This window comes from Melanotaenia boesemani, chromosome 4 (genome assembly GCF_017639745.1).
Source record: "Melanotaenia boesemani isolate fMelBoe1 chromosome 4, fMelBoe1.pri, whole genome shotgun sequence".
Classification (NCBI taxonomy): domain Eukaryota; kingdom Metazoa; phylum Chordata; class Actinopteri; order Atheriniformes; family Melanotaeniidae; genus Melanotaenia; species Melanotaenia boesemani.
This window is the reverse complement of record NC_055685.1, coordinates 23116303-23135881: the sequence shown is the minus strand read 5'-3', so window position 1 is coordinate 23135881 and position 19579 is coordinate 23116303. Positions and strand designations below refer to the sequence as shown.

Here is a 19579-nt window from a genome sequence, read left to right as displayed (position 1 = left end):
TTAAAATTTACAGCTTGTTTTGACATGTTTGCAACAACAAAATAAGAGCTAAAATCAAGCTACTATTTTAGTTTATTCTTGACAAATAAAGAAAATAAAGTGAAAATGAAGTAAATAAGGGAATAGCATGGATATGATATACAACTTTGGGAAGAAAAAAATATATATGTGGTGTGAGAAAACTCCAGGACTTTCTTTTAAAATAAATAAATATATGAATAATAATTTTATGATTTACATTATATATATATATATATATATATATATATATATATAGTATCTGTAGACTGTGTCTGTGATGATTCTTCATGCTGTAATTTAAATAAGCTGACATGAAGTCACATGCTGCCTCCTAGTGGTTGACCAGAGATTCTCCATCTGCAGTGTAGCCTGGGGGTAGCATTAAATTACTTGAAAATCTTCATCTCAAGCTGCTTACTAACTAGTATAAATTAGGATTGAAATTACATTAAAGTAACCATATGAATATCCTTAAATGGTCCCAGGTGAGCTGCATTAACTATTCCCAACTAAAATCACAAGTTTTCTTTTGTATCATAAACTATAATCACAGAGAACACCATCATCACTTAATTTAGACTTGTGTTTTATTAATAAAGTACATTTATTACAGTAATTAAAATTCAGGTAAGTTTGTCCAGTCAGTAATCAAGATTGTTGTGAGTAAAACCAAAAGGAGAATATGAACATATATACAATGTCCACTTCCACGCATTACCATTTACTTCTGATAAAAGTGAGTGAGTTAGATGACAAGACTATTAACAAGGTCACCAGAGTGCATCCTTGGCCTGATTAACACACCATTTCTAATGGCAACTGACATGCAGTTAATTCAGATGTATATATATATATATATTAAAAAAACATTCACAAATTCAAGTCCAATGTGGACCACATGTGGCATTTCCCTCCTTATGTTTGAGTTACTGGAAAGAAACACCCACCAGTGAGAGAAAGACCAGATCAATGAAATCAGAGTTCATGATGATGTGCAGAGCTCACTGCTTTTCGGGTGGACAAACAGTTTTCATCACAGATTGTGTATTTATCTGAAAAATGTTTTAGCTAAATAACAGAATTATTATTCCCTCTATTTGATGTATTTATATAACAATTCTCAATGGGAAAAAAAAGGAAAAGAAAAATCCTGTTAACCTGCTTTCTCCTTGCTAGATCTTCGGTTGGATGCCATTAGTCTAGAAAACACCACTACTTTTTCTTTTTTTTTTAATGCAATGTTCTGAGTAAAAAAAAGTTATTGCAAAAGAAAAATGTCAGAAAGATGCGTTTATCCTGCATAAAAATGAGCACCATACGTGGTTATACTGTATAACAACGAGCCAAGACATGATTCTTAACTTCCTAAATGTTTGAAGCCTGGACTGAAACATGAGCTGCAGGCAACTGTCTGACATCGGTAATGAATCTTGTTCTTTTAACTCCTATTAGCATCAATGTTTCCATATGAAAACAAAATTTCAACGAGGTGCACAAGTAAGAAGATGTAAGGAGACAGCAAGCAGTGTGTGTGAGGGCATTAAGTTTACAGATTAAGACTTGAAGGAGATTATAAGTAAACAAGCAGAGCACTGAACCCAATCACATCATGAGTGGGGAGTCATTAACCCTCCAGAATCATCGGTATACGTATGTTTGTGTGAGCTTTAATTGAGTGTGTGTGTGTGTGTGTGTTTTGTCGGCAGGCAGGACTAATGTCAGATCTTGACTGATGCAGTCGACAAAGGGGAGGGCTTCTTTTTTTTTAAGCAGCACTGAGGATGACAACTCATGCACACGCGCCTGCACATGTGGTACACACCAACACACAGTATCCATGTCATCCAATGAATCACAGGCTGAATACACTGACAGTAAGCAGCAGAAACATCAAAAGACAGACACAGCGGTGTGATTGTGGAGCATCATCTTTCCTTCTTGCTTCCCCAGCTGAACAGCTTGGATTTTTTCTTTGGTTTGTCCTTTTTAATGCCTGATAGAGAAAGAGAAGAAGTTCACACGTAAACATAAACTTACACAGGGCGGTACACAGAATGAGAATAAACTGTGAAACTTTGGCATTAACTTTATGAATACATTAAACTGAAATGGCTAATCTTTAGCCCACGGTCGGGCATTCACTCGCTGAAACATAATGACCTTTCACTTAAGTTCAATAAATCTCTTCAATTTCAGCTCTGCGTCCCTGATCATGAATTGCAAATGAAGTCCGTTTTAACTCTGTTCTATCACAGGGTCAAATTAGGCAGCTGCATTATCCATTTGTCTAACACGAACACTGCTGACAAAAGGGAGGGAGTATTTTGTCTGATGCCTTTTCCATTAGCAGATATGTGATCAAATGAGATGAAAAACATCACCCAACAGTACCCTTAAAATTGCATTACAAACTCGCACACAAACACGCACGCAAACTTCCATAAACCACAATGAGAATTCCATCTACTTCAATTAGAGATGAACATGATGGAAATCCTGAATTTCATCATTTGCAAGTCGACTAAATTGTTGTGACACTGAGGTTGTGATAACTAATGAACAGAATGAAGACAGGAGGTAGACCAGAGCCACCTGTGGAGGTGGTGGAAACACTCACTGAAATTCATCATCATCTTGTTTAGCTGCTCATCCTCCTCTTCCTCCCTAAGGAAAGTAAGCAAAGAAAAAAAAAGCAAAGAGATTAACAACTCAACATCCACATGTTTGCATGTACTGTTCTCTTACGGTGTTCCAAGGTGGACATTTGGATCATTATTTTAACCATTTATACTTAAATCTTCAGTAATCAGTAATGTGAAGTCTGCAACCTGTGGTGTGTTTACTTTGAACTGTTGCAGATGGAAAAATGTTGCTCCTCCAAATCGAGAGCGCTCTGATTCCTGCTGCACTACAACTCATATGTTCTACACAATCTCATTTACACATAAAAAAAAAAGGAAAATCCTTTTTAAATTGAGCTCCACATCTTATACTGATCTGTGTATGAATCCAGTTATTCACAACATATCCCTCCTGTTTTCTGGCTGAAAACACACCTGAGTCTGTCCTCGTCCAGACCCTCAACAATAGCGTTTCTATCGTTGACAATCTCCATTAGTTTTTCCATCAGCTGCTCTTCTCGCTTTCTTTCCCAGGCCGATTTCATATGTTCTAAAAGTACAAACAGATTTTAGTGTCACACAAGAACTTTGTGTTGTAGAGGAGCTAAAAGTGTTTTTCTCACCTGGTTTCTCCATCAGCCTCCTGAGCTCCAGCTCAACATTGGGCTGCTGTTCCTCCAGGTCCTGAGTTTTCCCACTGCACACGATGAAAAACACAACAACATGAAACATTTATCAAGCCAATCTTTTATTTACTGTAGGTATGTGGAAGATAGAAAAAATGTTGAAAGGAAGTGTGTTGCCCTTACAGGTATGGCCAAATGATAAATTCTACGAAATACAGTGCAAATAAATTCAAACCTAGCTAGCCTGACTTTATTTGCCAACAACTTTACAAAATCCAATGCCATTTGCACCGTTATAATTATCCTATATTGTGGCCATTTAAAAGTTTTACATCAAATGTTTTTGGGAACTTTGACAGAGAAGAAACAAACAGGCTTACAGTTATAAAGTTGAGATGGGCCAAGCTGCTAATTTTGAGAAAAGTTCACTACATTAGCAATGAATTCACTAAGAAGGTGGCGTACACAGAGTGAGCCATAACCAAATATGTATCCACAGGATTTTTAGCAGTTAAAATCGTGACAGGGTCCGGTTTATAATAAAATGTAATCAGGACTGATAATCCACAAAATATACTTATAAAAATAATTAATGTGTGTGTTTTGCTTCAATTTTTGTTTCTAGTTTAGCCGTTGGGAGGAGGGGTGGAGGGTCGTCTCGTTCCTTGCTGTGTGATGGAGGAGGGAGGACACTGGGAACTCAAACTGTCAACCTTCTGGTCACAAGTCTGTTTCACTAATAGTGGCATCCCCCATCTCTTAGTGTGTGACTTTATGTGTGTGTGTGTGTGTGTTTATGTATACACTCACATGTATACCAGCTCAGACTCCCGACGCATGGCCACCTGCTTGTTCCTGATCAGGTTGAACCACTCAACCATGAGCTCATCCATGAGTGTGTCATCATCCCCCTCTGACACACACACAAAAAACCCAGTTAATCACCGATACACTCCCTCCTCTCAGTCTCCCCGTTAGGCCACATCATGCCGACTAAAGATGTTTGTACGTTACGAGTTTATCTCACCTTCCTCACAGCTGCGCAGCTTCATCTCCAGCTCCACGCCTCTCTGCTCCAGCTCATTCAGATTATTTTCAATCTCCTGAAGCTCTCTGCTGATATCCTCTTTGGGAATGTAGTCTGGATTTGTCTACAGATGTGACATACATGCACAAACAAGAGCAGACAAAATTATATGGAAGATGTGCAGTTACAGTGTACAAAATTACAGACCATTAAACTAACCAGTCAACAGGTGTAAACTCTCGCCTGCTGATTATGTAACAATGTTTTTTTTATCATGTCTGTATTTATCATCAGGGTTTTGATCTAAGAGAGTTAAAGATATTTGACAACTTCTGTGGGCTCTTGGAAAAATCTCCTTTCCAATCTTTAAAAGAATTTCTCAGAGTCCAGCGTACCCAGAACAGCTAACAGCATGAATGACTTTTTTCAATAAGCAGCTTATTTTTAATTGACACTTCCTCCACCCACCAGTATAAGAAGGATTCATGAGGTGTTATAACGTACTGGGTTGTAGATGTTCTCCCTGTTAGGTCATTTAGAGGCTACCCACAACAACTGGCAACTCTCTTAAGAATGTACTGATAACAGCACTGGAGAAATGAACAAAAACATGTTATTTTCCATTTGATGGTTTTTCTGTTTCATCACCCTTGTTTGCATATTTGTTCATTTCAATTTTTATGTTGTCCTTGATGTAAAATATAAAAAAATAAAAAAGTGTATAAATAATGACATTTGGACATACTACTAACAGTGCAGCAAAAAATAAATAAAACAAAAATGTGTAAGTTCATAGTTGAGAATTAGCTGTTGGAGAACTTTTGATTCATAAAGCTCTGTGTTTACTTTATTTATGCTTATTTTTGCATAAGTAGCCATTTTGCATCCCCAGTGTTTTTATTTTTTTATTGTTACTAATGAGGATTATTGTTTTTTTTTTTTTGTGCTTCCACTGGATCATGAACTGGTAATCTGTCGTCCAGTCAGGTTTATGCACTGATGTAAATCTGTTGGAAGATGTACACTGGCATTTTAAAACATATTATGCAGCTTTTTTTTATTTGAATCATACAAACTCCTTAAATTCAACAAGCAAAAACAATGTTCTTAAGAGACTGCAGCTATTTACAGAACAAAGCAGTACATCTTAGGGAGAAATCAATCTGCTTGTCCATTTGTGTGCAAGGCCTGTATGATGTCATTTCATCATCTCCACCAGTCTTTCAGGACCAGGGCGCGTTACAGCAGGTTCTGTGCAACTAAAATATATATGTAACTGCACTGACAGACTGATAGTCAAGGTCAATCACCAAACAGTTTGCACACTGGGAAATCATGCTGCTAGCCTTACCAGTCAGACATGTGTGTTAGGACTGAGTAAATGAAACAGCAAAGCATTTTTGGGTAATCTTTCAGAAGCCCAAAATAAAAATTAAAAAAACTAGTTAAAGCAGTTGCTTGGGTAGCATGAACAGCTGCTAAATTAGGCAACTAAACTGATAAGTCATCCCCATCACCTGTACATGTTCCCAGATTGTGTGAAAACGTAAGCTTAATTTAATCTAAATCTGATCAGAGAAAAGATAAAGCAAACTGTTACCTGGCTTGTTACCTTAGAAACCTTTGACTCTGACTTGGTGCCATTTGCAGTTTGCGCTTTCTGGCCATTCTGAAATCCTAAAAGGAAAGAGTTGAAATGCACAAAGCAAATTCATAAAGTTGAAAACAAAAGGAGGGAAAAAAATAGAGAGAAAACTCTGCTAAATTGCAATCCATATTGAAACAGAACACAATCACAACACAGCTGATCATGTTCTTACCCTTTGATACTGGTGGGGTCAGAGAAAAACTTGGGCTGGGAATATGAGGGGAAGATGAAGAAGGCCCAGCAGAAACCCCTGGTGTTTTTTCAGCTCCATTAGACCATGGTTTAGGAGAAGACTGTGGAGGACCTGCAGGTCTGTGGACAGATGGAGAAAAACACAGGCAAAGGGACAGAAAGAATTTAACAACAGTTTATCTGCATCTACAAGTCATCCTTTCTCTGTATCTGCATCGTAGCTTTGATTCATGAGAGCGAGAGTAAAGGTCACGTGGGGAGAGGAACTCTGAGCACTGAACATATGCCGCACCACAGAGAACTCTGTTCAGACCTGACACCATTTGGGGCTCACATGCATGTGGCGGAAACGCAAAGACCGAGAGCTACGACTACAAATGATGGCTGAGCCATTTGGAGGAGCAGCAGGTACAGGCTTCCTGTGGGAAGAATGTTTGGGGAGACGGATGAAAGACGGGAGCACAGGATGGATGGATGGACAGGACATCAGGAGGGGAAAAAAAGATAAAGCTCAATGATGTCAATATGCTGAGAGCACACCCACATACACACACTCCCTGCTATTATGACAATAATAAAAGCAGCAGCCAAGAGGAGACCAAAACTACTCAGAAACATGAAAAATAGTCGCAACACAAACAAAATAACTCAGTAAAACAAGTCTTACTTGGTTTCTTTGGAGACAGGCTTGAGCTTTGATCTCCAATCTGCTGGCGACTCGTTGTCTGACACTGCGAAAAAATAAAAAAATAAAAACAAGGGAAACCCATGTTTTTTCACTCTCTGGCTCATTTCCTTCTCCACACTTGTCACACCCTCTATTATACTATAGATAATATACTATTGACATCTATTCTCCTTTTTATTGTGATAAAAATTGATAGCATATTTACCAACAATGGTGGGGCTAATACTAATTTAACACCTTTATATGAAATAAATAGAAAAAATGTTGATAAATTAACATGACTAACATAAAGCAAACAGACTTAAAAGTAGGTCTAAATAACTTCTCAGTCTTCAGGGAGGATGAATACTTGATTTTAACCATATTATCAAAGTATATTCTAGAAGCAGTCTAATTATTTACTGACTTAATGAAATAATTTCTCAGTGATTTGATTTTATTAATAAAGTAAAGCGATGTGTGAATGGTTTTGTTAGAAAAGTGTAACCTTTTCCTTTACATTATGATATAGTCAAGGCAATTTTATTTATAAGGAACATTTCCTACAGAAAAAGCAGCTCGATGTGCCTGACAGGAAACAAAGATAAACAACATTATACAGTAAAAGATTAAAGGCAACAAAAGACGAAGGAACATTTATAGATGGTACAGTTGGTACAGAAACAAAATAAATAAATTAAGCTGTCATAAGCACAGCCACACTAGACGATTGTCTTACATCTTCAGGCAGAATGTTCCAGGCTTTAGCCGCATAGAAATGACACGCAGCCTCGCCATGTTTAGTCCTGACTCTGGGAACCACTAGGAGACTTTGGGCTGTTTTACATGTCAAATATTGTGTTTTTACTTAGTGTGATTAGAGTCATCCTGTAATTAAATAAATCACCAGTGGAGAGAGGGAGTGTACTCCTAAGGGAAACATGATAAAACTGATGCATACTACGACTCTGTACCTGAAGTGTTGGGTGATGCTCTGCCGGGCTTTAAGTTTGGGGTCTTGTCTGCATGTCCACACTTGCCAGCTGGACTGTGAGCAGAGTTCTTGGGCTCTGGAACATGAAGATCAGCAAGGATTGCAGGGTCTGCTTTCAGTTTAACCCTCCCTCTGCCACCCTCTGTCTCCCTTTTAGGTGTTTCTACTTGAGACTGAGGCCTGAAGAGAGACAACAACACATTACATGCCATTCTTCACCTGCAGAGGTCAAGCTTTTGTGTCTGGAGTTATTGACTTACTTCTCAGTTGTTTTGAGAGCGGTAGTCATCCATGATGGCTTACTGTTGTTGTTATTCTCCTCAGTCAGTTTCTTGGAGATGAAGGCTGCTGCTGCTGCCTTATTGCTCTCATGGCCTTCATGTTTCGTGCGGGCCATGCTACCCACACCAGTTGTTTTAGTAGTAACCTTGCCTTTATCAGGATCTTTAACATTTACAACCACAGTTACGGCCGGACTTGTCTTGGCTTCCTGTGTCTTACCACCCATACTCTGACCTTTATTTAGGTCCACACTGATGGTTGAAGTCTTTCTTTCTTCATGGTTGGTGTTATTATCTGACTGCAAGAACTTAAGCTTAGACTCTCGTGTCTTGGCTGCTGCAGCTGAGGCCCGAGGAGCAGCAATGGGAGTAGAGCTGATGGAGGAGGTGGTAGTGAAGGCAGTGTCACGAGGAGAAGTGGGTTTAGAGACAATGGCTGCTGGACTTTCCTTTGAAGCAGGACCTGATGCAGACCAGGAAGAAGGTGAAGTGGAAAATGTGCTGGAGATCTTGGGAGTGGTGCTGGGTCTCTCTGTCGGCCATGTTGGTCCAAGTCTGGACGGTGTGTGAGCTGAAGTAACTGTGTTGGCTTTACTGGAATCAGGTTGAGGAGTGTATTTGGAAACAAAAGTATTTGTGGGTAAATTATGAAGCGGTGAGCTTTTGTTGGTTGATAGCAGCCTAAAATATAGAAACAACAAAATGGTTACAACTCGAGGAAATTCTGTTTTAACGTGATTGTTGTCCTGCAAAAACAAACTGGTGCAGCTAGAAACTGTTTACAAAGACTTTAACTTTGGTTTTGACTTTTTAACCATTTTTTCCTCATTTGAACACAGCAATGTAACAGAAATCAGCCACAGTAGGAAAGAAAAACTAATGAACTGTAAGAATGAACCTAAATAAAAAAGATTAGAAAGATTAACTTTGACTCCAGTGAAATTAGATAACTAATTTATCTTTGATCAAAATTATTCTTATCAATGAAACAAGGCTAAAAGATCCATATTGTGGGAATGAAACCTGTGACAGAAAATGTCCAATTCAACTTACTCTGTCCTAGTAAGTAAAAGCAAATATTTCATGTGTTACTTCTCTATATTTATCTGGCAGAAGTAGTAACCAGTAACCTTACACATTTTGCAGATATTGCATTGAAGAAACTAGAAAATGTGAGGTCCTGCTACAGTTATTTTACATTAGAAGAAATGAGACCATTCATCATGACTATATAAAACATTTTTCAATACTTTCTGAATTTGAACTAATTTTGTAAATGGTGTCATTTAATGAGGGAATACAACCAGCACATTAATTCATAATTAAATTAAAATGTTGTTATAGTTGGATATGTTGAAAATTAGCTCAATTTCATCCAACTTCACTAGTAAAATCCCATTAAAATAGTCAAAATACATAATGTACACCATTATGAATTAACTGTAAACAATAGATTTCATAAATGATTGTTTTTCTACAAATCTAACAGAAGTTTGCATATAAAAATAGGACCTTGCTGCAAATTAAATAACTTTTCCACAAACATAATTTCTTCTGAGGAACAGGATATTGTAAAGTAATATGTAAAGTATAATGTAAAGCCTTCTTCAGTTTGCTTTAAATTTTATTTGTTGGTCATTTAAGACAAAATTATTAAATCAAAAACTTGAAATCATTCTCTCTTAAAATGTCTCCTATTCACAATAAAAAAAACACCTTTGTCCAATTTTTAAAAGACAATTCCTTCATTGTTATGATGGAGGAGAATATTACTAAGCCATGTCCTTACTTTGCACAGTTTCTGTGATACAGCTTCCCTTCCACTAGATGTCGCTGCACCAGATGAACATGTTTGTCACAGGACACGCATTTGTTACTCAGGGTTCCAGTCTGATGGGATTTCTGAACATGAGCATCCTAAAACAGAGATAAAGAACAGAAAAGCCCATGTGGAACTTCATTCTTAATGAGATGCTTCCTTGTCCATTTTCTAACAGCATCTACAGATAAAGTAGCACATCTTTGTATTTATTTTGATCATTCTTAATGAGTTTGACTTCCAGTCTTTCTGAGAAAGAATTTCCTAAATCAACACATTTTCAGATGATACGATGGTACAAAGTTTACCTGTGATGAACTTCTGATTTGCAGTGGTGAAGGAGTGGGCCTTGTTATGTTGGAGGAAGGTGGAGGACTGTTCTCTCTGGCAGGTTTAGCAGCAGGTAACACCTTTGACACCACAGGCTGGTTCTTCTTCCCAGGCGGCTCATCAGTGAGACCCTCTGCCGGACGCTTTATACCAGCCATACCACCGACTAAGATCAAACAGATACACTAATGAGACGGGGGGAGATGAACAAAGGTAAGGACAGACACGATACAGTGTTTATACTTACTAGGGGAGCGTCCATGAAAGTAGTTGTAATACTGTGAGACATATGTCAGAATACTGAGGCGATCAGGAATCTTAAGAGCCACCATGTCTTCTGCATCCAGCAATGCTGGAATTCCCAGCTCCACCTCTGCAACCTTAAATGCCTGCGTATAATAATCAGCTTTAAATAAGAAAATTAAAGATGCACAGGGTGTTTTTTTTAATCTAGACAAACCAAGATGACAAATACATCGAAAGAAAGCGTACATGCAAATGTTGAAACATTTTTATAATACTGAGGTCACTTTTTTTAAATACTGGCTGTCATAAAGCAAACTGTACCGTTCTGACATCTTTAAGCCTCAGTAACCTCATTAAAAGGAAAAAATAAATCAATAAATCATATGTATTAAATTTCTTTTGAGGATTCAGTATCAAGGGAAACATACTTTTTCTTCTTTATTACCAAAAAATGTGTTCCTGTGTGTCTTTACATGTAACATAATAAAATATGTTGGGTGAAATACTGTTTAATCCACTATTGGTGCAGTAAGAAGTTAGTGGTAAAAGTGGAATTTCCAGACTGGACTCTTATTTACAAATTCCATGGAAGAAGACGATTAAAAAAAAACACACACAAGCAGAGGCAGGCCAAGGAGAACCAGAGACTCAGCTTCATCCGTAAGCCGATCGTCAAGACAGCCATGAAAACTGTTTATTTTGCTGTGCACTTTAAATTTCTAACAATGTCTTGTTTGATTAAGAAAGCTGTTGCTCAAGATAACTTTTGGCTGAATTCAAAGGTCATGTCATGTATTTTACTGCCAATTTTTTTCTTTTCACTTCCTGTGAACTTTCCTGTAAGAACTTTTATCAGGACTCAGAGTCCAACTAGCTTCAGGCAGAAAATGAAAGTAAAGAAAGCATCAAAGCAACGAAAATCAGAGTTCTCACATGGAAACACTCTGCATTTGGCAATCACTTGTGAATGTGACCCAACATAATACGGTGCTGATGCAATATCCAGAGGCAACAGACATGTAAAAGCAACCTCTGACAGCAAGGTATACCCATAGATCAATCATTTTTTGGATTAATTTCTTTCACATTTGCTCCAATTATGTTTGTTCAAAATGCAAGAACCTCAATTTTATATGGTTTACGGGTTTACTAACAGTTAATTTCCATCTAAAAGTTTTTTCCTTAACATCACTGCTGTCATTTGTGCATTTCTCTGTATAATACATTACAGTTCAAAAGCAAAGAGAAATGCATCTTTCAAATGACCAAAACACAAAAAAAGCATTTGTTTTAATATTATATACACTTTCAACAATGAGAGGTAAGAGCTACAAAACCATGAAGATCCTAAAACTTCAAGAAACTACTCTTTTATGACCAGACTAGAAATGCTGCACTGTACTGGCAGAAATACTGAAAATTAACTTTTCTGTCTCAGCGACCTCATAACTCAGTTCTATTCTCGGTCTGGATGTAGATGGAATGAATGACGTATGTAAACTAGATATGAGAGTGAAGGGCCATGTGAGGCTGGACGGAAAAGTGTTAGAAAAGTTTCTAAAAAAAAAAAAAAAAAAAAGTTCACCTGAATGTCACATCCGGTCACAACCATTTGGAGAATGATGCAAAGTCTGGTTGTTGGGAGGAAATTTAAGGGAGCATATTCATGTATTCGGTTAACATTATGCATTAAGATGCTCAAACTTTTCACAACATAAACAAAATAGAAATACCTGTAACTCAGCGGCTCAGAAAAATGGCTTATTAACAGACTAATGCTGACTTTGAGGGACATTTTATTTAAATCAGATGAAGCATGTCAAACATCTAAATTCTGTAGGACAGTGGCCCCGAGAATCAAAATTTTAAGAAAACATTTCTACAGTACTTTTAGGAATAACGTTGGAACCTTTGGTTTCTACACATACTGGTCTAGATTAGATAGAAAGGCGGTTTATTATTAATAACCTGACAAAAAGTCAGTTATGTCTTTGCAGTGTCCAGGCGCCTTTCATATCCCAACTCTAAAACACTCAAATAAACCTGGAATATACTTTACAGTTACAATAACTTGCTATGTATTTATTTTATGCAAGAAAGGAATAAAAAGGAACCTGACTTAGCAAAAAAAAAAATGTTTTCAGCAAGTTCCTGCTCTGCAGCAACACAGACAGACACACAACACGTCTTCAAAGACAGTACAATCACACACTCTTACAGAGGGAGAAAGCAGCGGTTGGAGGAGGCTGTGCGGCCACGTCAGTGGTCACAGCAGGAACTGATCGCCAAATGGTGGCTGTGAGTCGTTTCAAACAGTCCTGGTGATGTTATGGTCCTGATGTGCCGTGGAAACTCGTTCCAGGCTTTGCTCAGAACATAAAAGAAAGATTTTTGTCTATAGCAGTTTCTTAAGAGTGTTAATGGAAGAAGTCTGATCTGGTTGAACGCTCAGATCTGGGGTTAATTTTGGCACTAAGGCAGTTATGCTGCAGATCGGCATCTTTTGAGCAGTTAGAAATACAATTTAGTCCCATGATTTAAAACATATTTCTGAAAGGTTATTGCATTCAGCAGTGACAGAGCACAGCAGTGAGTCCAGCCAGGTAGCCTGTGGTGGATCTTAAATGCTCTATTATAGATTCTTGCCAGTGGCTCAAGGAATTCATTGGTTGTGAACAAGAAAAGAATATGACACAGTAATGAGAATAACTGCATGTAAATATGTGTTAGAAACTGATTTTACTATAGACAGATAAGCTCTGGTTCAGTTTGTGGGCAAGGTTTCATACATGCTCACTGTTTGCGAGATGAGAACCCAGGGTGATTCCCTGATACTTGTATGTAGCTACAGTGGAGAGTTTTTGGTTTGCTATGTAAATAGGATTAGATACGACTAGCTGTCTCCTTGAAGAGTGGAAATAAGTGCATTCTGTTATTTTACATTGATTGTTAAACGATTATCTTGCAGCCACCCTTGTAAGGACTGTGGATCTTCATTGAGTTTAAAAAGCATCACATTTTTTTGTTTCCCTTTGAGATCACTAAAGCAGTATTCTATAAATTAAATCAGAGCAACAGCCTTCTAACTCAGGTAGCTAAGTATGTAAAGGTTTAGTGTAAACAAGACCCCAGTCAGAACATTTGTGCACTTTTAGCCTGTTAGCATGTTAATGTTTGTTTTTCAATGTTTTTATTTTGTTTATTTGTTTGTTTTTTTACTTTATTTATTTGGAAAAGAACTAAAAGTAAGTCCATATGTGCCATAACAGACAATATAGCAAATGTCCAGGAATTTTTCTTTATCTGCTGAATCTGAATGTCTATTTAAAAAAATAAATAAATCATCAACCAGCTGTTAAAATAACATTGTGTTTAGATTTTAGACCTGCACCACCATCTGTAGAAATCACAAAATGATGAAGAATTTTGATTAAGGGAACTGTTGTGTAACAAGCCTGGGCATATACCAGAAATACAAGTCTGCCATAGCTAAAACAAACAAAACAAAATATTCAGAAAGAAATGCAGAACTTAAACATGTCCTACCAGCTTATTGTTCTCATAAACATCGTCCTTCTTCAGGGAATCAAAATTTCTGCAACAGAACAGAGAGGACATGAGTCAAACAACATGTGATCCAGTTTTTTTGCAGCCCTCATTTGTTTACAAGCTGTACAGAGTGAACATGTGTTGTTTAGTCATGCATAGTTTCCTTATTTCAACATGACAGCAAGACAGGTCAGCTTTGTGACTGCTGCGTCACCAATACCAAGCCCTAAAACTAAAAGCAACCCGAAGCTCTGTTTCCATTAATCACAGGCTCTAAACTGAGCAACTGGAGCAAAGACTCTAACCAATGTTTACAGTTCCAGCACATGTAAAATTAAATGTGCCACCACTGGTCTGGTTGAGGGTAAAACTTGAAATGGAGAAAAGCAAAGTAGCTTCGTGTCTTTTTGAAATAATAATTTAGTCTCTTTATTTATCTCTCTGGAATGAAACCAAGAGTGGGGGAAAAATAACAAAAACCAAGTAGAGAAACTGGTCAAGGTTCATTTGGTGACGATATCTTAAGAATTCAATCTGAGAAATGAACAGACAGACCTTTTTCAAGCCACTATAATTCATGAAGTGGCTTCCACATTGCCTTCAAGCAAAAGTTTATCTTTTATTAAAAAGATACTGAGGTTTTTCATTAAGTTTCTTGTAAGACTCAACAAAGATAAACACCAGATTTTCCTACAGCTCTTGACTGTGAAGGATGCCAGTTATGTAAACAAACTCAGAGCCGGAATGACATTTTAGAGGACAACTGAATGCTTTTATCAGACACTTTATTAGGTATACTTGTTCAGTTGCTTGCTAACACAACTTAGCAGGACCTCAGCATATTTAGGCATGTAGACATGGACAACATGACTAACTGAAATGCAAATAGAGAATCAAAATGCGGGAGAAGCGGGACTGAAGTGACTTTGAATGTGCTATGACTGCTGGTGTTAGGCAGGTTGGTCTGGGTATTTCTGAAACTATAGATCTACTGGGATTTTCACACACAAACAACTCCAGGGTTTATTAGAGAATGGTCCAACAAAAAGAGAAAATATACAGTTGTCTGGATTAAATCTTTACGTCAGAGGTCAGAGGGGAATGGGCTGGAAACTGGCTGGAGATGATAGAAAGGTAATGCTAACTCAAATACTCAGTTAGCATACCAAATACCCACTGGTTATAATCAAGATATGGAGAATACCGTCTCCAAATGCAAAATATGTTGAACTTTGAAGCAGCAGCAGAAGACAACCCAGGGTGCCACACCTGTCAGCTAAGAACAGAAACGGGGGTAAAAATTTGTATAGATTCACCAATATTGGAAAATTAGATTGGGAAAATGTTCAGTGATGAGTCTGGATTTCAGCTGCAATGTTCAGAAGATAGGTTCAGAATTAACATGAAACCAATGATCCATCCAGCTTTGTACCAACGCTTCTGATCTAGGGCAGGGGTCTGCAACCTGTGGCTCTGGACCCGCAAGTAGCTAGTGACCTTCCACAATGGCTCTTAATACATGGTTTAAAATGCTAAAGAATGAACGACTTTGTTTTTAAATATTTATATATTAACAGGTTTTTGGCCATTTTTAAAATGGAATAATTGCAATGAATTTCCACAACATAATGACACTAAAAGCACCAGAAATATATATTTTTTAATCTATTAATTTTGCCATTAGGATGGAAACTATGGGCTTTTTTTATACATAATTTTCCACAAATATCTACATCCCATAGAAGTTGGTCTATCCTCTTTTTGCAAAAGATTTATGTTTTTCTTTATTTTAAAACCTAAAAATATAAATAAAAATGTGGTTCTTCAAAAATTACAACAAATTTCCTGTAGTAGATATTTATCAATAATTATAAGTTGTCTTTTTTCAAACACTTTTTTTTAACATTTATGCAGCACTGCAGACAAAATATAGACATCTGGACAAACTGGTAAAAAAAAAAAGGCCAGTTCTGTGCTTGGTCGGGAGCTGGACCCTATTAAAATAGTGGCGAAGCAGCAGATGAGAAGGAAAGTGCAGGGCATTATGGACAGTAGTAAACACCCCCGCCAGAACACCCTGACAGGCCACAGCCATTAATCTGTACAACAGTGACTTCCAACAAGATCCTCATAGCCTATAATGGGAGCTATTACTCTTACATCTCTTAAATCTTTAAAATTCTAATTACTTATTTTACAGTTAATATATGTGTATATATGTAAAATAGTGAGATCCTGTACAATATGAATTTGCCCCATGGGGATGAAAAAAGTATCTATGTTTCTAAATAAGAATAATAATCTGAACAACAAGAGCGAAATATTCACCAAATTAACTGGATTTTTTTTAAGTTAGATTTAAAGTGATCTGTACAAAAATAGTGCTATTCTAAAGTCTAATCAAGCTTATAACATCATTTTAATATTTCCTGTAAAAACTGGCAGGAACCACTAATCAAACATGAAAGCTTAAGAGCTGTTAATTAAGTAATGTCTGGATAACATTATTACTCATCTATTCAAGATATCCTAATGAAGGATGCAAGAATGCCCATGGTGTCAATTATTTTCGAGAGACACATTTTCGGTAGATTAAAATAGAGACAAAGTTAATAGCGTAAGATAAAAGATGAAGGTTTAGCCTTTCAAATGGATTTTATTATTGTAGTTTTCTCAGAGGATGGAAATCAAAAAGGTTTTAAAGAATGTTAGAAGTTTTGTTTTGTTTGGTTTTTTTTTTTTTTTTAACAGCAGGAAATCTGACAGAGCTTGGCAAAGATAGGGTGACTATCAACATCTATTATGGTTCCAGAGTGGGCGGCGAGAGCAAGAGAAGAATGCAAGAGATCAAAGGCAACAAACGGTAAACCACTAGGAAGAAAGTTTGGTCAATGATTTAATAAAATAAAAGTATGCAGCTCCGGAGACAGAGATAAAGACACCTTATATTGTTCTGCCTTTGCTACAGAGGGTGAACAAGCTAGCGTCATCTACCAGGCCTCAAGAACAACAGGTCATGTTCAGACCTAGCTCTTATCTGGGAGATCCAATCACAAGTGGGCAGTGCTAAAAACAGGTGTGAACACACTCAGAACATATTGAGGATGCTTTTAGATCCGATTACACAGACCCAGCCAGCGGTCGTCGAGGACGCTTCTGCCCACATTCGTTTAGCAGTCTGAACCGAAAGTGTACTACTGACCTGAAATGACCCCACACAGCAGTGTGATTCCTGCAATCAGGAAAAAGACAAGAAAAGACAGAGTAGCCAGGAGAAGCAAAGCTAGCTGCATCTAACTGGACAACGTCGTTATTCACTCAAAAGATCTTTGTTATCAGGCTGAGCGCGCCTGAGAAAAAAAATAAATAAATAAATAATAATAATGCTGTGGAAGTGGGCTGCAGAGACTAAACTTTCTAAATGAGAGGGAAGAACTTAAGTCAGCGGATGGCTGCTTTAAATAAGACAAGAAGGCGTGATTGGAAAAGAAAGTATTTCTGGTCACTAATTAAAAAGGTCCAGCTGTGTTATAATGTTTTTCTGTTATCCATGTTCAGAAAAGCTTCGCAGATTGTAGCTTTCACTCCAGTTTGGGGGACAATTTCTGTAAAATGTGGAACAACTTGCTTGTTTAAGTCTGTAATACTGTTCGGCTTTCAGCTTTGCCCTGCAGCCAAAGAAACTGAACGTTAAGTGGACAAAGAACTGGTTTGTGGTGGAAGCAAAATGAGTGTATAAATAATAACACTGACATGTATGGCTATTGTCTGTAATATATATATATATATATATATATATATATATATATATATATATATATATATATATATATATATACACATACACATCTTCCTTTTTTTTTTTAAAACCCTTTTTCATCTTTCTGGTTCAGGCTAACTCTCAACCAGTCAGTATTTTGCTACTGCATAGTCATTGCCTATTTGGCTTTTTGGAAAAATGCACAAAAACCCATCTCCAAAGCCTCTGTGGTGGTTAAATTCCCAAAATCTTTCACTTTGCAAGGGCTTCGAGCTACACATTGATTTTAAACTGCTCTCAACTTGCCAAAGGTCAGGAAGATGGAGGAGGGTGCCAGTCTGGTGTAAAACAAGATGTCAACAAGCCTGCAGAGATGTTGTGGATGTGAATGAAAAATTCATGGAAAAGGAATGCCCATTTAAAAACTCTCATATGCTAACCATTACTCAGTTTTTGTGAGTCCTGAGACAACAAATAAAAAAAACTACATTCTTGGTTTTTATAAACATATTTTCAGTGGGACTCCACATATTCAGTTGTTGTTGTACGCAAACTGCTTTACAGCCATTTATGTTTCCATGTCTCTGTGATGCTGCAAGTCTTAAGTTTTTGTTCTTAACTGTAGCTCTGCACAACATACTGTCATAAGTCCCAGGGAGGAGTAAACTTCCAGTCACATGAGTCAGATATGCAGCTTAGAAGAATAAAATCTAGGTTTGCATGTACAGGTATGCAATCTTGAACTTCCCCTAAAGTAAGAAGCTATCTCTACAGACCTCTGTGGGCCCCTTTGGTTCCTGAGCTCCACATAGCTGAGCTCTTTCCTCGAGTTTCATTAGATCCATTCAGCTGATGTTCGCTGTCACTGAAAATTGCTGAAATAGATCTTACAGCTGAGACTGAAATATGTGACAGAGTTCATACAGCAAGCAACGCAAGATTAATTTCACAGAAAGCGCGATTGAAAAATTCAATACAAAACTCTCACTTAGTTCCTGCTTCGCTGTCCAGCGCTACTTACATGAGGTCGGGTCTGTGTTTGTGAATGAGGGCACAGAAAGCCAGACCGTCCCTGAAGGACGTGGTCATGTTGGTGATGGACACATCCCGGTACCCCTCACACTGGACCCGGCACCACTGCTGCAGAGCTTTGACGGCCGACATCCCGGAGCTCATACCCGGAGTGATCCGTGTGAACGCAGCAGTGTCTCTGAAATGCTCACGGAGCTTCCACCCTTCTCCACCCTTCTCCTCCCTCTCCTCCTCCCTCCCACACTTGCAACTTCAGAAACTTTCCACAGCAACTCACGCCGTGAAATAACAGGCTGACGTTATCTTGTGGGAATCACCTTCGTTTCTTTTAATACAAGAAGCTAAATGAAACGTAACACCTGCCAAAGGTCGAGAGTGACGCCTCGTGGGTGGAGTCCGGCTCATCCACGAGCTGGGTTAAACTCATTTCTGTCACTTTGCCACAACAATGCGTTGCTGAAACCACGTGGTTAATTAGCTTCTATCCCAAAATACAAGAAAAACAAGAAAATGACCAGCAGTTCCTTTTAAATATTCCTTATTCCTGTCCCAGGTCATCAAACACCCACAAAATTGCAGCTAACTTTGCGTAAAGATGTTATGATATTAAATAAAAGAGAAACAATGAAATAAAAAAAAGCTCCTCGGGTGTTGAAATCAGCCTGCCAGGTCCTGTTCTTCTGGGTGTGTTGGAGCTGGGTGGATACCTGAAACCTGCACATCTGCCTTGTTCATGGAGCAGGATAACAATGAGGAGACAGCTTTG

The 19579-nt window shown here is 37.8% G+C and overlaps 1 protein-coding gene across 2 annotated transcripts; it reads right to left on the bottom strand.

The window, feature by feature from the left end:
• Positions 1 to 590: 590 nt before the first annotated feature.
• micall2b (mical-like 2b) lies at positions 591 to 19185 on the bottom strand. Of its 2 annotated transcripts, none has more exons than XM_041983374.1 (16): positions 18803 to 19185; positions 14019 to 14067; positions 10474 to 10615; positions 10205 to 10392; positions 9867 to 9994; positions 8057 to 8758; positions 7777 to 7976; positions 6803 to 6866; positions 6116 to 6255; positions 5908 to 5972; positions 4296 to 4419; positions 4079 to 4181; positions 3266 to 3339; positions 3078 to 3192; positions 2639 to 2685; positions 591 to 2014 (listed from the first exon to the last, which is right to left on the bottom strand). In XM_041983374.1, exons 1-16 carry the CDS (start codon positions 18955 to 18957, stop codon positions 1947 to 1949), a joined length of 2364 nt encoding a protein of 787 aa, XP_041839308.1. In that variant the 5' UTR covers positions 18958 to 19185; the 3' UTR covers positions 591 to 1946. The 2 variants fall into 2 exon arrangements, with proteins under 2 accessions (XP_041839308.1, XP_041839306.1); XM_041983372.1 differs by having other exon boundaries at positions 5896 to 5972; positions 18803 to 19183.
• Between the last annotated feature and the right edge of the window lie 394 nt (positions 19186 to 19579).